This window comes from Protopterus annectens, chromosome 11.part0 (genome assembly GCF_019279795.1).
Source record: "Protopterus annectens isolate FY-2018-M chromosome 11.part0, PAN1.0, whole genome shotgun sequence".
In the NCBI taxonomy this organism is placed as follows: Eukaryota; Metazoa; Chordata; order Ceratodontiformes; family Protopteridae; genus Protopterus; species Protopterus annectens.
Genome location: NC_056745.1, coordinates 132,063,878 through 132,080,380, shown reverse-complemented (window position 1 = coordinate 132,080,380; position 16,503 = coordinate 132,063,878). Strand labels below are relative to the sequence as shown.

The 16,503-nt window shown below is 35.5% G+C and overlaps 1 protein-coding gene across 3 annotated transcripts in view; it reads left to right on the top strand.

Moving 5' to 3' along the window:
- CACNA2D4 (calcium voltage-gated channel auxiliary subunit alpha2delta 4) overlaps positions 1-16,503 on the top strand; it is a 2,573,275-nt gene that overhangs the window by 217,165 nt on the left and 2,339,607 nt on the right. For all 3 annotated transcript variants that reach the window (XM_044087505.1, XM_044087506.1, XM_044087504.1), the window contains exon 3: positions 12,775-12,891. In XM_044087505.1, the coding sequence (XP_043943440.1) occupies positions 12,775-12,891 (117 nt within the window). The remainder of the gene's footprint in view (positions 1-12,774; positions 12,892-16,503) is intronic.

The following is a 16,503-nucleotide window of genomic DNA, read 5'->3' as shown; positions in this document are numbered from 1 at the left end:
TTCAGATCATGCACCAATAATCACTAAGATAAAAATGCAGGGTAATTAAGTAAAAAATAGACACTGGCACTTCCCCATCTACCTGTTAAAACGAGAGGCATTTAAGGAATGCACAGTGGAAATTATTTGTGAGTTAGTAAGGAATGTAGAAAGCACTCCAAACATTATAGCTAGTGAGTGGGAAAAAATGAAAGTGGAGTTTAAAAACAGGTTAGAAATAAAAGAAAAAGAGAGATGGTTAAGAAGTAACAAGAATTGTTCAGAGGCAATGACAAAAGTTAAAGTATTGCAGAGTAAGAGGAATCTCACAGAACAAGAACAGGTACAACTGTAGAGTGCTAAAGAGAAAATAAGTGAGTATCTGGATAATATGCATGAGATTAGAAAAATTGCTGTTAAGCAACTGTTTTTGATAAAAAACTTCAACACACAAAAACTTTTACCACAATGACTTAAGCAACAAAAAGTAGAAAGGGTTGTTGCCAAACATAGGGAGCCTATAGCAAGAAAAATAACCAGAGATCCTGTACAGGTGTTAGAGATATTTTGGTAATTTTATGAAAATGTATAGAACACTGAGAAATGGGGAAATCATGGAAAAGCACACACAGATTGAAATATTTATGGAAGACTTAAATATGCCAAGGTTAAGATAGGTGAGTCTCAACAATTAACAGTTAAGACAGGAGGAGATGTGATAAAAACTGTGATGTATAATCAATCTGCAGGAAAGTCATGTGGTAGTTTGGAAGCTAAAAAGGAAGAAAGTGGTACAAAATCTGGAAAGTTGAGTTTAACAGAATTTAAAAGAAGGGGAAGTACCATCCTGAAAAAAAAAAAGCTTTGATGGATACAGTATCTTGAGATGGTAAAGACCTATCAGATTTAGATTTATATAAACCCATTTCAATTTTAAACCATGATTATAAAGTGCTTATGTTTATAATGGCTGACAATGGCAATGATGTTGCCAAAATTGATAGCAATGGACGAATTTGCATTCCCTGATACAATAGTTAGATTAATTACATGGTTATATGAGAGATCAGAGGCAAAAATCAAAGTGGGAGGATTCTTTTCTGATAAGTTATATCTGAACAGAGAAACCAAGTATGGGTGTTCTATTTCCCGTTTGTTATTTGCATTATATTTAAAACCACTGACAAAGAAAATAAGGGACTCAGAAATTCAATGATATAATTAGTATGGTAATAAAGAAAAGTTGGCTTTATTTGCAAATGGCATTATTTTGTACCTGATAAAACCAGAAAAGGACATTTCAGTGTTGTGGAACATTCAGGGATAGTTACAAGTTTTTTTTTTAGATATAAAATTAATGAGGATAAAACAAAGACTATATCTGTAATTTATGTACCTACACATAAACTGGTTCAGAAATACTCATATTTATGGGGACATGATAAAATGAAGTATTTAGCAATATGGGTTAAGAAGGATTCTGTTATGGAAGCTAAGGATATGTGGGAAGAGACTAAACAAATGTTAATACAAAATATGAGAAACTGGAAGCTCTTACCTATGAGTATGTATAGCAAGATACAAGCATTAAAAATGTTTTTAGCCCATTAGCTTTATACACAGGTCAGACACATTTTTATCAACCAGAGGAGAAGCTGTGGATGGTAATTAATAAAGAATTGAAGGATTTTATCTGGGAAAAGGGCAAGAATCAGGTGGGATAAGCTGATCCTACCAATAGAACAAGGTGGTTTAGGGTTAATTGATTTGAAGATACTTTTTAGAGCTACACAGATAAGGCTCTTATGCATAACACAAGCAGAAAGGTACAATTCAAAGTGGAAAGGGATGATGGTGAAGTAGGGGGAAATTTAAAAAAATGAGGAGAAAGTGGGATTTTGGATGCAGATCCTTAAACAGAATAACAGTCATACAGAGTATTAATTTCATAAAGTAGCAGGAAGTATACTAAGAAATAAGCCAACATGGAATTGGAGAAAAGAGATTCTGCCAATAGGGTGACTGCAATTAGGGGTACAGAGAATATTCAAGAGGGGGACTGAATTTACTGGAAGAAGTGCTGGCAAAGAAAGCAGTATAAAGAAATAATTAGAAAGGGGAAAGGTAACGGAATGAGAAGAGACCAAGAAGACATTTGGTCAGCAGGCTAGAGACTGCCTTCTCTGTCAGGGATCAATATGGAACTATAAGCAATCAGAAAAGGATATGGGAATCCTAAGTGAAAGACCTATACTGGTTGAAGATGCTGTTTAAAATGGGATAATTAGTAGAGTATATAAAATATTGTGTAATAACTATAAGAATCAATCAGAGGAGGTTAGAAAAGACTGGCAAGAGAGATTATGTCAGCAATTCACAAAGAAACAATGGGAAGACATATGTATAACTCCCAGATATGCAACAAAGTCTAGAAGATTTAGGATTCTGTTTGGAAGTTTTTGCACTGGGACTTTTATAGCCTAGTAGATTCCAAAAAAAATTTCCTCAGGTAGATGGCAAACCTTGGAGGTATGATGGAGAGAAAGAGATACCCAGATGCTTATGTTTTTGGAGTATAATGAGTTGGCAGACTTTAAAAATTCCCTACAGAGTACTCTGTCAGGAATGAGTGTAACTAAGAATTTTTTTCAGCTGGAATACAGAATCTGAACTGTCTAGATACGGTAAAGCCTCTTTAAGTTTAATTCTGGTGGCTGCCAAAAAAATTCCTAGAAAATGGAAATCAAAGTCTAAACCAACCATACATGAAGTAGTGAATACTGCTACACAGATAAAAAATATGAAGTGGGATCTTTAAATAGAAATAGAAACAAATTACATAGAAAAAAATGGAAAAACTGTGGGAACAATACATGTAGAGAAATATTTGGTAGGATGAATGAGATTTAAAAAATGGTGGAATTGAACAAGTCATTTAATTTTATATTGATTGTAGTTTACAGAAGAATATATGCGATATATAATGTTTGTAAAGTTGAACTTATTAATATTTTTTTTACTTTTATATCAATGAAAGTTTGTGTGTCACAAGTGGTAATTCAATAAAGGTGTTCAAAAAAGAGAGAAAGGTCGTTAAAAACAAGTTAGAATTTTCTTTGGTACCACTCCAGTATATATATATATATCAATATAGCTGCAACAAAAGGTGACTTTTTGAAGAATGGGTGTTTGGCCAAAAAATCTTGTTCTCACCAGCTAATTACTAATTTGGGGAATACCAGGACCATTGTAGCACCCATCACAACTCCCCTTCTTTTATTGATATATTTTATCATTAAATAAAAATATATTGTTACCTCAAACTAAATCAAACAGCAAGTAAAAAGTATTAGTGTGTACATTATCAAAATTAGTGTAATTGGATAAATAGTTTCTTACAAATCCTATCCCTCTAGCCTGGATAATGCTTGTGTATAAAGAAGTAACATCTAACATGAAAAAGACTGTTTTTAAACCACTCATCTTATATTCATGTATCAAATCTAAAAAAGTCCAATAATCTTTTCATTAAAACTCAGACGTCTGGACTATTGGATTTTACATAAAGTCCAGATAAACTGAGATAGTCCCAGTTTTACTAAAGTCACCTGCTACTATTGGTCTGACAGAGTGTTCATCTTTCAAGATCTCAAAGTTAATCAGTGTTTTCACAGTATGGTTTGTAGAAAAAAGTCATTTGTAAACAATTGATTGAATTTTACAGCCAACACCCCTTTCTTATGAAATATTATCAGGTATCAATTTATTAGGTTATACAGCCTTATTAATTATGATGCCACTTATATTAAACATTATTAAAATAAGCATTTTCATAGACAGAGGCTAATCAGAAAATAAGTTGGACTCTATCTTATTAAAGGTTACACAGAAAAGATGAAACATTTCTACCCATCTTAATATGTGGGTATACTTGTGCAGTGGGACATGACAACAACAAAAACTGGTTTATTAGAGCTTTTTTCAATTCCTATTACAAAGGATATGAGTATTAAAGATATTGTGCTTTCTGTTTGGAAAGTTGTACAAGGAACTATAGTTTTGGCTAATATTATTAGTGATAAACCTATTTATGTTTACAAACATCTTGATAACATCAAGCCTCTTTTAGAGAAACAGAACACTGTTATGACTGATGTGACTCAACCTTTGGCACTTACAGAAATAAACATGATAAATATTGAAGATTCATTAACTGAGGTATCAGTGTTAGTCTGAGAGGAAGGTTTTGTTTTCAAGTGGAAGGTTTACTTGTTAATCTCTAGAAATTGTTTACCTGCCTTCTTGTATTTGTTGCAAGAGCTTCTATGTGGGTAAAACCACAAGCAGGCACTCGCAGAGAATTTATGAGCATATTTTGGCAATCAAAAACAAAGATTTTAATAATGCATTAGCAAAACATGACAGTAATTGTATTGAATTTAAAGTTTGTTTTTTTTTTTGTTATAGATTCTGTTTCAGTTAAGTTTTAATGATGATATTAGCACAATTTCAGAATACAAGGAAGTAAAATGGTAAATCAATCTTAAAGCTGATAAACTAAACCTCCAGGTTTAAATAAAATGATTAATATTACATCTTTTAAAAGCACAAAGGTTATGGGATTTTTAAGGTATTAACTTTAAATTTAGTATTTAATATTTAATATTTAGTATTTATTTTTAGTTATTGTACTACAGTGCAATTATTTTTTTGTTATTGAACTTAATATATTTTTTAGAGTCTTGACTGGATGTTAGCTGATAGTCACATGATTTATGTTTGGTATAAAAGGAAAGCATCATTAAGTGTTTATAGTTCTGATGGAATTCTTGATTTGTATTAAAAGAGAAAAGAACATGGACATTTTCTAAACTCATATATACAGTCTCATATCATACTACCCCTTACTCCTACACCTTCTCAGAACTGCTGAATTCCCTTGCCTAGTAAATTATCATGCCTTGTTGCAGTCATAAAACCATTGACCTTCCTCACAATGATTAATACTACTAATAATAAGTAATAATAATTATCATAATCTCAGGTCTGTCCTTGGAAATGGCATTACTCACACAACTCCACACTTGCAACTCATGTATAACTATTTCTTAAAGTTTATTTGTACTTGTCTGCTAAACCAGGTAAGTGGATTAATGGTTACAGAGTACTTCCAGGTATATTTTAGATCACAAAGGCAACAGTAAAGATTGCATGCAAAGAAACTTTATTGTGTGGACTAAGCAGCATGTTTTGGCAGGTGTAAAGAAATCAGAATGCCTTAAGTAAACCCACATGGATGTAGAGAGAATATACAAAATTTTCTGCAATAACCCCCAACACAAAATACCTCCCCAATCCATACCAGCCATTTTCTACCTTAAGTTTCTATTTGTTTGCCTCTGCTGTTGTATCCTTGCAGTACCTTTATGAGTCAGACTGTTCCTGTTCCTGCTTTCCTGTTTAAGTCAAGTGGAATTATTTTTCTATGCACATTTACCTACCTCCACTTAATATACACGACTTGTGTTTCACTTCTCTTAGACTACTTTGCTCCTATCTGAATCTACAGCAAGTGTTTCTCAGCCATACTTTTGAAATGTTAACATTCTGTGATGTCTTGGTGATTAGAAGTCACAATGTCTGTTCACTTTTTGTTTGTGCTTGGTAGTGTTTGCTTTCATACTACATGAAGCTTACTATTTCACAGTTATTTTTTATAAGTACATTCATTAAGAAAAAGTTGCATACCGCATGTCATCAAGAGAACCAGCAGAAAACACAGAACCACTCAGTCTTCAAATTAAACATTGTGTTGCTCTCCTCTGCAACATTAAGTGGAGAGATACATAAAACCATGTAGTTAATCCGACCACAGTTTTGGGTTGAAACCCCTTGGTGAGCATACAGCAACAACACAAACTACTAATAGAGACTGAGGAGCTAACAAAAGTGTCACAAAATTGAAATATTAATAATACTGTATTACCCACTAATGGAGTTCATGATAGGAAATGCAGTCTTTTCCAATGAAGTATAGCTGCTCCAAACCACCACACAGACAACTTAAAACACAAAAAAAAAAATGGAAAAATAATAAAACCATTGCCTGTGGTAAAGAAAAAGCACTCACTTTGTATGTTATATTTTTATAGTGTGGATACATTAAAGTGAGTGCTTTTACTTTACCACAGGCAGTGGTTTTCTTATTTTTCTGTTTTTTTTTTGTGGTTTCCACTGGAGTTTGTAGCTACTGCAAAAGCAAGACTGGAGGTAGGAAAATGCATTACATTTTGCTGTAATGACTCTTAGGCAAGACTCGTGGGCCACAATAGATATAATAATCCTGCCACAGTCCAATGTGGGGCCCCATGTGGGACTGAGGCCTATTGGACCAAATAGGTCCAACTGGCATAAGACTGGCTCTGTTGATAGCTATTGCTTAAACATTTTTAATTGTAAAAAGATTTGGTATGTTGCAAGATGGTTTAAGATGATGCATGACTATTGCGGTCATTTGTGCAGTATAATTTTGAAAGGTGAACTTATTGTCTAATAAAATGCATACTTTTTTGTTCTGTTGTGTACTAAGTAGCTGGATTCCTCTGGGGTCAGTAATATTTACATAGTGCACTTTTGCCAAATGCTTAGCTGCATCAAAAATCATAACTGAAAAGTTTTTGGTATTAATAGATTATTGCTGAGGCAGTAGTCTGTGAAGTCTTGCTGTAGTCAGTGGACGCATACTTCGAAGCCCTCATTTCCTTAATGAAAATTATATCATTAGCATATAATCTAAGTTGTGGGCATGTTAGCTAACAAAGGCAAGCTATTTATATATAAAGAGAATAGCAGGGGCCTCATATAGATACCTGGGATACTTCCTTAGTTAATAAGCCTGTTTCAGAATGGCAGGTATGTCCAAATACTGTAAACGATCTTTTATTAAGATAATTCCTGAACCATGAAGTAGCTTCCATTGAATTTATTCATATAATTAAATTAATTAACATAAGAAATAAGAATGTTTATCACTGAAGTAGAGAACAATTTTACAAAATTTTGTGAATTTTTTTTTTCAGGTGAAAACAACTGCGGTCTTGGAAGTAAAAAATGATGCTTGTTACCATAACTCCACCCCCAAATCCCCCTCATTATATTGTAATTGTCTACAATGTTTATGTTCTTTCTGACAGTTACAAATATACTATGACTACTGTGTGCAATTATAATTGTTTTAAAATGCATATTCTGTCTGACAATGATAGCATTATACTGCGACTGCTATGTGCCATTTTTGATTTGACTGACAATTTCATGTAGCCCTGGGCTCAGCCTGAACATTGTCCAGGAAGAGGAGTTCTTTAACCCAGTCACAAACGCAGAGAGTGAAAAATTACACTTAGTTTAAACAGTGCATACTGCCTACACTGACTTGACCGAGTAGTAGTTGTGAAGATGGGCAAGACTGTACCTTATAGAATACCCCACTCAGACATTGTAGACAAACTCACAAAATTAGGTATAAACCTCTATGTCATCCACTGGATAGTCAGCTGGCTAAAAGATAGGACCCACAGAGTTGGGATAGAGAAGGCTACCTCTGCAAAATGGCCAGTCACTAGCAGAGTTCCTCAAAGCTCAGTGCTGGGGCCACTCCTTTTTGGCATCTACTTCTTTGAAGTCAAGGCCAACATCAAGGGCCTCTGGCTGACCCAGTCTGTGGATGATTGCAAACTAGGCACAGTCACTGAATCCATCAAAGATACACATACCATCCAAGAAGGCCTGACATAGACAAATAACTAGTGCCTGAGTCATGGTCTAAAACTCAATGCTATGAAATGCATAATAGTTTAATTTGGGAAGACTGCTACTCCTGGAAACTGCCACACTGATAACACACTCCTAAGAGTAGACCTTCTTATTAGTGATTTGGGCACACATGTACACAGTAATTTAGCTTTTGACCATCGTGAGTCTATGGTAGTAAGGAAATCATTCTATGTTGTACAACTTATAAGCAAGAGTAGGGTCTAAGTCCAAGGATGTCATTGTTCTACTGTACTTGTCTTTCATCAGACCAATCATGAGTACAATACCCCCTTCAGTGTGTACCTGAACAGGTATACACAACAACTGGAGCATCCACAGAAGTTCCTTAAAAATGAATACGGGGTGTAAGCAACATGTCCTATGTGGACTGCCTCAAAGCCCTCCTATGTGGAGTGCCTCAGAGCCCTAGCCTTGTACTCTGTATTCTACAGACTGCTGTGAGAAGCTATGTCTGGCCTACAAAGCATCCTGTGATCCCTCTCTGATGGACCTGTTGTACATCTGCAAATCAAATATCATCAGAATTAACTGATCTAGGGACCTAAATCTCATCTGAAACATAACTAGGACATTTTGGAGGGAGAGGTATCTGTCGCAGAGACTTTCCCTTCAGTGGAACAAGTTTCTCATGTGTGTGTTCTTACCTAACACAGTTCAAATGTAACCTGGACCAGTGGATGGAAAATTGGAAATTTGCCCCTGGTCTGTCACTATATCTCTATTAGACAGAAGCAACTTGCAAAGGTTTGACTACCTATGCCCAAGCCTACAAATATATCCAATAAAACAACCTAAGGGTATCAAAACTTGTCAGATACATTTGAAAAGTACAGGAATACTTAAAAGGCCCCCCCTGGAGTTGTTAGCCTAGTAATAACCCACGGACATAACTTAATTTGTTTTATTTTGCTGGCATGGTGATTTCTGTTGGACTAAGATAACTATTTTAGGATAAATCCAAAGAAAAATTATTTCTGAAATTAAGTAACATATAAAACATCAAGAGAGCAATGACATGAGTATAAGGGGAAGCACATAGAAGTCACAGTTAGAGATAGAAAGAATTGTAATCCATAAGATATGAAGAAAGGTTGCATACCTTGTTATTGAAGTAGCATTCATGAAGTGCTTTTCCATTATTGAGTGACAGATCAAAAACATATTAACTTAGGCCAGCACTACAACAAAATCTTAGCCCCCCAACTGCCCAGACCCTGCACCCCAACCATGCAGTGGTAGACCAGGCCGCTCTAATTTTATCAAAACCACTGTTGTTACACTTCAGAGTTATACAAGTATCCTCTGAAGTGTGAAAGCAGGGTTTCCTTTTGTAAAATCTGATTCTATACAAGCAACAACTCATAACAATATTTGACAGATGTTAGTTCAAGGATGTAGGCAGCACCACCTAGTTACAGGACAAAATAAAATATTCATTAGCGAGCCTCCTAGGTTAGTGACAGAGCACAACCAAATATAGTACAAACATACATGTAGAAATCTTGGTAATCTTAGAGTCTTCTGTTAAAACTGGAGACAAAAATGAAACAGACAGTCATTAGCATATTAAGGCTCCTTACCAATTTTTGTTCAAATAAACTGCCTGCAGTATTTAAGAAAATGATTGTCTTGACAGATTTAAGTGTATCACAGCTGGAAGTCATAGTTAAACAATTCCATATTAACTATTCAAAGTACAAAGTGTGCATTAACAGATAAACGTTATGCTAAAATATGAGGAGAAATTTTTTAAAGTTGGTATTAACATGATAAGAAAGATGGGTAACCCCCCGGAATCACTGTGCCCACATTGATTCATGAAATATTCTACCATGCGTGGTGTTGTATTAGATCATGTTTTTGTTTATTTTAATCATTTACAATTATAAATGGAGACAGGACTCTAACATCATGTCATCCTGACCAGAAAAAAAAAAATCTTTTTCCACCTAAGTAAATATCAAATGTTATTAATAGGCTCAACATGGGGAAGTCTCCTTAGATGATGTGCTAGCATAGTTAATTGCAATCTTTTCAGAAGATTCATTTGTATCCGATTAAATACTTTATACAATTCCATGTGATAAGTGAGACAGACTCTCTTCTGCTACTTAAATGGCACAAGGTAGAAAGAAAACAAATCCAAGATAGGAAACCAGTTTATCACAGGACACAAACACACACACACACACACACACACACACACACACACACACACACACACACACACACACACACACACACACACACACACACACACACACACACACACCTCTATGGATAATTTTGACAACTGCCAGTTGACTTAGAATAGTCTGGAATAGTCAAAGAAAATGGCTAATTCTGTGAAAACCCAGGTTTGGTTCCAGTCTTATTAAATACTGTAGATTTTTTCTCTTCTTATATGGGTAGTTCCTATTCCATTGAAATAGCTATTTAAAAAGGAATGCAGATTTTGTAATATCAGTTTCTGTTTGAAATTTGATTATTACATTATTACTGTGCCAGTAAACAGTAGGGTGAATGAAAACTTCAGAGGAGGTCTTGTTGCCATATACATTAGTCTATGTTCTCTCCTAATAAATATGTGATGGAAGCATATTAAGGTTTTATAGTTAGCTATTCTAGTTCCATGACAAATGGGAATATTGCCTTAGTGTACAATCATATAATGCTACAAAGCCTTCAGTTATCTGACAAAATGTTGTGTTTGCACATTATTTATATAGTCTTAGAATCTCTCTTTTCCTGTATTCACATTATGCATCATTCTTGTATTTAATAGCACCAGTTGAATTGAATTCTGACAATGCTTCCTTTTCTCCAAAGGAATAGGTGCCCCAAAACCAAGAACCAGAAAAAGTACGCACCAGGCACCCAAAGAGGCAGGAGGGAATGAAGCCACAAGCCTGATTGTGGAAGCACCAGGAGATTTAATGTGAATAAATCTGTTGTTGCTGCCACAATCAGGCTTGTGGCTTCATTCCCTCCTGCCTCTTTGGGTGCCTAATACTTCCTTTTCTATTACAGATAGTGACAGACAGGAAATCATCTTATCTGCCACCTTATTTTTGTTATTTGTGAATATTACTTTTATTTCTTTATTTCTTGAAAGACGTAGAATTTTGTCAACTTGTAACATGAAAATTTCCAGCATTGCATATTCCAAATTTGATAGTGGTTAGTCCTAATTAGGTACATGGAAGATGTTAATATCTGATGTTTTTAATTCTACCTAGAAATGTATGACCTTAGGAGGAAATAAATCTAAATATCTGACACAGAATTTTTGCCATCAAACAACTTATCACTTTTTCTCTGGAGTTTGTGATTTATCTTGCTGCATGCACCTGCCTTTTTTTTTTTGTCTGAACATCACAAGTCCATGAGGTTTACATCACCAAATAGTTAATTGAAATTTGAGTACTGGTGTTAAAATGGCTCAAAATCTCAGAGAGATTTACCAAAGCACAGGTGACTATTGTGTTTTTGAGGGACTGAGAAACGTATTACACTGCATTTGCCTAAACACAAATATTTTTCCCATCCTATCAGTCCTCACTCTGGATGCAAAAATGGCAAATTTGTTCCGCTGTCACCAATGGTGAGGGTTAGCCTGTGCGGGAGCGGGTCCATCATACTGTGAACTGTGGGATATTGCTGTGAGCTAACCCCACCCCAATATGCCAGCATATGAACTGTGTGTGAGGGAGGCAGTGAAAAACAACAAGGGTTGTACAGTGGGACACTATGAGGCCGTACCCCACATATGTGTTAAAATATCATCTATCTGGGGGTCTCTCCTATCATGCCAGCCTGGTGTGATTTAACATTGTCACCAGTATCACCACAGGTAACATGGTCATCTTATACCTCCCCTAACGCTCCCCCTCTTTCTCTACTGAGAAAAGGTAAGTGAGTAGAGTCTCTTCATTTCTTTACCTCCATAACTGGTGTGTCCAGTGCCAGCACTAACAATTGGAACCCATTCACCTGGGTCATAGTCAGAGCTCCATCCAGTTATGTCACAGAGCAAATTACTTAAACATAATTTAGAGACTATTCTTACTAAAAAGAGAGACTTTGGATTAATTAACTTGGGGTAATCTGTTATGTGGATTAAATGATTATTTGAATTGGTCTTCTCTCTTTTAAATATGCCTCTGTTTTTACTTTAATCCTTTCTTGGTGCATTCACTTAAGAAGCCTGATCATGCTATTATCTAACTGCATATAAAAAGAAACCAAAATTACATTAGGATTTATGCATGACATTTTTAACCTTCTTATAGAGGTGGTATTGCACTTAATTAGTGTTGGCCACTTTGGCTTCATGCAACTGAAAGAAAGGTACATGATGACAGAAGCAAAGCATAAGAGAAAAGCTTGAAAAAAAAACTCAACATATAATCTTTTAGAGACGTGAAACAATACATAGACCCTATATCCATGAGAACTTAAATCAACTTGTAAGTTACAGCAAAGTAGAATCTTGAGTACGTAAGGAGCACATAAGGTGCAGAGGAAGAGAAGAACATAAGCTGTAGCTGGAGCATACCTCCCAAATGTCCAGAATTACACAACTTCTGTGATTGCTACCTCATATTTCTCATCTATTCCTCATAAAAGTTGTGATTTTCTGGCAAAAATCAGTGAGTACTGTGGTCATAAATAATGACAGACATTGGAGATTCAGACTTCGCAGCCTTCAGAAAAAACAAGCTAATACACTGCTTGTTATTTTATCAACTTTCTAAGTTTGTAAGAAAAGCACCTGATTTTGGTATGTTCTCTCCCTGTTATTTTTGGATTTGTCCAGAATTCTTGAGCAAAGAAGTTAAGACTTATGAGTTGGAGGGAGGAAGAAACACTGTATATTTTGCTTTGGATGTACTTGATATGCTTCATACAGTGTTCAGTGTCAACAATCTAACTAATTGCTGTCTTTGCTTCCTCTTGCAGAAATACAAAGATGTTGAACCCTCCTTGAAAATTAAAGAAGTGGATGGGGTAGAACTAGTAAAGAAATTCTCAGATGAAATGGAGAAGATGTTATCAAGAAAAGTTGAAGCAGTGAAGGTATGGACTAGAAATGTGTTAACTGCTCGTGTCTTTTCAGTTCTGAAGGTGTTAAATTATTAATGGTAACTATTTTAAGTGAATATGAGGAGGAGGAGCTAATCAGTCAGCTCTGTGGCATGACATGTTGAACAACTGACTCATAGGTCATAGTCTGTTAGTGTCAGTACCAAACTTAGGTTAAATGAAACATTTGTTGAGTTAAATCTAAGCCTTCGTTAACTTTAATGACTCTTCATGTTTTGAGGTGTGTTTGCATTTGAAATTTGGGTTAATTTCAGTGCTGCATTCCAGCATATTTTAAACATTCTTCTGTCTTTCTACTAAACTTACTACCTTTCCAAATGTGTGTCCAGAAAGGACACAATATGACCTGAACTGAACCCAAGTGATGAATTGCTAATTAACATCTGTACTAGCCATGGACTGTTCGTACTGTGGTGGTGGTGCTGCGGTAGCGTTGTCCCCTTACAGTAAGACGTTGTCCGGTTCGATTTTCAGCTAGAGCATCTTCTGCGTGGAGACATGCGTGAATGGGCATACCTTCGTTGAAGGTTGTGCATCAGGGCTGGCAAATCAGCACGTAAAAATCTACTGCCAATCATTAGTGGACCGGAGTTCTGCTGTGGTGACCCCTAACCAGGAAAAGCCAAAAGACACAACAACTAGCCATGGACTGTTCATAATAAACATTTAGTATGAAATGAAGGCTGCTCACAAGTGTACCTGGTACCTGAGTACCTTGTGATAAAGGTCAATTATCAGCTTTTTAGTGACATCATCAGATCTGGAGTTGTACCTTCTGGATACTCTGGCCAAGAAAGGTGCTAGCTGTTTACCAAACACTGTTTAATGGGAATTTGGCTGAGATAACTGTGGCAGGGGCTACCCAGACGAAGAAAACACCAAAGTGGCAACAAAAACACAACGGGAAATAGAACACGTTATGTGTCATGGACTATGGCTTTCCATTGGTCATGGTTATGTGTCTTATACTAACTACAATTTGTCTCAAATTGTCTTGAATAAGGTTTACATGTGTATGGTACAATTTCCTATCTTGGAAAACCAACACATTACCATTGCTAATGTTTAAGTCTTAGCTGTAGTAAACAGAACATGCATTGTCTTCTTGGTCATTTCTTTATAAATTTCTCTACTAGAAACACTGCCCCACATTAGACTTCTTCTTAAATAGCAAAACTTCAGCTGTTAATATGCAACCATGTATCACCAATCCTTTCACCTTTCTAGCCCCTAACTAGGCACTAGAATTTTTTTGTAAAGTATTCTGTTACTGGGGTCCCTGTCTATAGATCTTGCTGCCCTTATGGAGCCAGTTTTCCTTTCTTCAAGATTAAATCCATTCTAACCAGCCGCTACCAAGCAAATGCTGTGTGTGGCTGTACATAGTGGAGTTTCCCCTGCATTTTCTTTTTTTCATCAAACTGTATATCTGTATTTGCTACTGAATTTGTGATTGTATTAATTCATGTGTTTGAACCACTTCATTATGTACTGGTTTTACGTGTTTGGCACTGTCTTCTGTATATTCTTTTTTCCATTCATTGTAATTGTTTCAGTTTTATTTATTGTTGTAGCTATAAAAAAGAGTCATGTCTTCAGCCTACCTACCTTAAATAAAATTAAATTAAAAATAAAATTAAACCAATGCAGATAATGAAGCTGTCCTGGGAACACATAGCAGATGCTTTTATGTGGGATAACTTTATCTCCTTCATACAGAACAGCTTATCTCATGCAGTCGAGGTTGGAGACATGGAGTCTAAATGGGCCCCGGAGTTGTTGCTGAAAGGTGGTAAGTGTTTCATAAGGTGGCAACCCAAGGACCTCATTGTGGACACTAACACTGAAAGAAGCCACCAATTTAAAAAAAAAAAAAAAGATCCCTAACTAACTGTGCAGTGTTAGCAGGAGAGGTCATTGGATTTGACACTGAAGTAAAGGCCTGAGTATAGCAAGAGTTTGATGAAGCCATGGAGAATGAATTTTAGATGACCTCAGAGAGGTTCTGGGAAACCATCTAGTGTCTTAGGTTGTGGGTGATTTGGATATTGCTCAGGCTGTTCTCTACAAAGTAGGAAAAATGCTGGCATCAATGGAGAACATTGTCAAATAATGGATAGAAAATATTGATGGCAGTCCAACCCCAGCTGACATGCCCATCTTTAAAGAGCCAGAAGAAGAAAGAACTTCTGGGATTGGATATAATTCTGTAAATGAGGTCAGAGTAGCACATAAACAGCTCTGTAGAAAATAAGACTGGTCAAGATCCAGCCAAAATGCTGATGGGACTAGATATTGTGTGGGTGTTGTGGCTTGCATGTCTTTTCAGTGTTACTTGGAAACTGATGACATTACTTCAGAGTTAGAAAACTGGACTTATAGTCCCTACTTTCAAAAAATGGGATTAGCCACCACAGCCGACCTTTGCCCTTTTCTCCACTATAGTACGATGTTGAAATTGGAATTGGAACATGTATAAGTTGTTGTTTTAGGGAGTTCTGGCTAAGTGGTTACTTTCCCGGAGGCGGAACTTGACGTTCCGGTATTTCACTGTTGTGAATTTGCGACGTTGTCATCTCGATGTTCCGAGAGTCGCATGAATGGTAACCATATATATATATATATATATATATATATATATATATATATATATGATTTTTTTTTGTGTGTATGTGCACTTTCAAATTTAAAAATTCCACAACTTTGAACCTCTAAATACCGATGCCCAGAAGATCAAAGTTGTGGAATCTCGAAATGAAAAAAAAAATCTAAAACAATAAAATAGCAGCAGTCACATTTTTGAAGGGAAGCAATCAACCCTGCAACTTAAATATACCAACTCCGAGATCGCACTACAGTGCAGAGAATGGTAAAGTTCCCATTCTGCACTGTACAGCGATCTTCAATGACAAGTTTCGAGATTCCACAATTTTGATCTTTTGGACTTTGGAATTTGGAAATTTGAAAGTGTACCTATATATATATATATATATATATATATATATATATATATATATATATATATATATTTGTATAATATGTGTGTCTGTGGTGAGCATCCAAGCTGTCTTGTGTCATCCAAGCTGTCTTGTGTAGTGGTAGTGTTATGGGAAGGGCTTTTTGCACATAAGCTGTACATTAGAATTAGGGTTAGCACATGTTAGTAAGGTGGAGGGGGGAACCTTAGTAATGTGTGCAAAGCCTAATCCTGCCCCAAACCATAAGATGCAGCTTACCTGTAAAAAGCCCTTCCCATAACACTACCAATATTCTGACAAATTTGAGCTGAATATGGTTGTATTATGGGTATATGAGTAGTATATCAGAAAAGGAAATTTATTTCTTTTTTCGATGTACTGAGTGTTGATATTTTGTGTTGTTGATATAATGAATGGTCAGCATATTGTTTTGACATTTTGAGTATTGATCATTTAACATGTTGACTATTCTTTATATAATTACATGTATACATGTGTATATATATATATATATATATATATATATATATATATATATATATATATACACACACACACATACATACAAACACATAATTACGCACATACTCCTCCACATACATATATC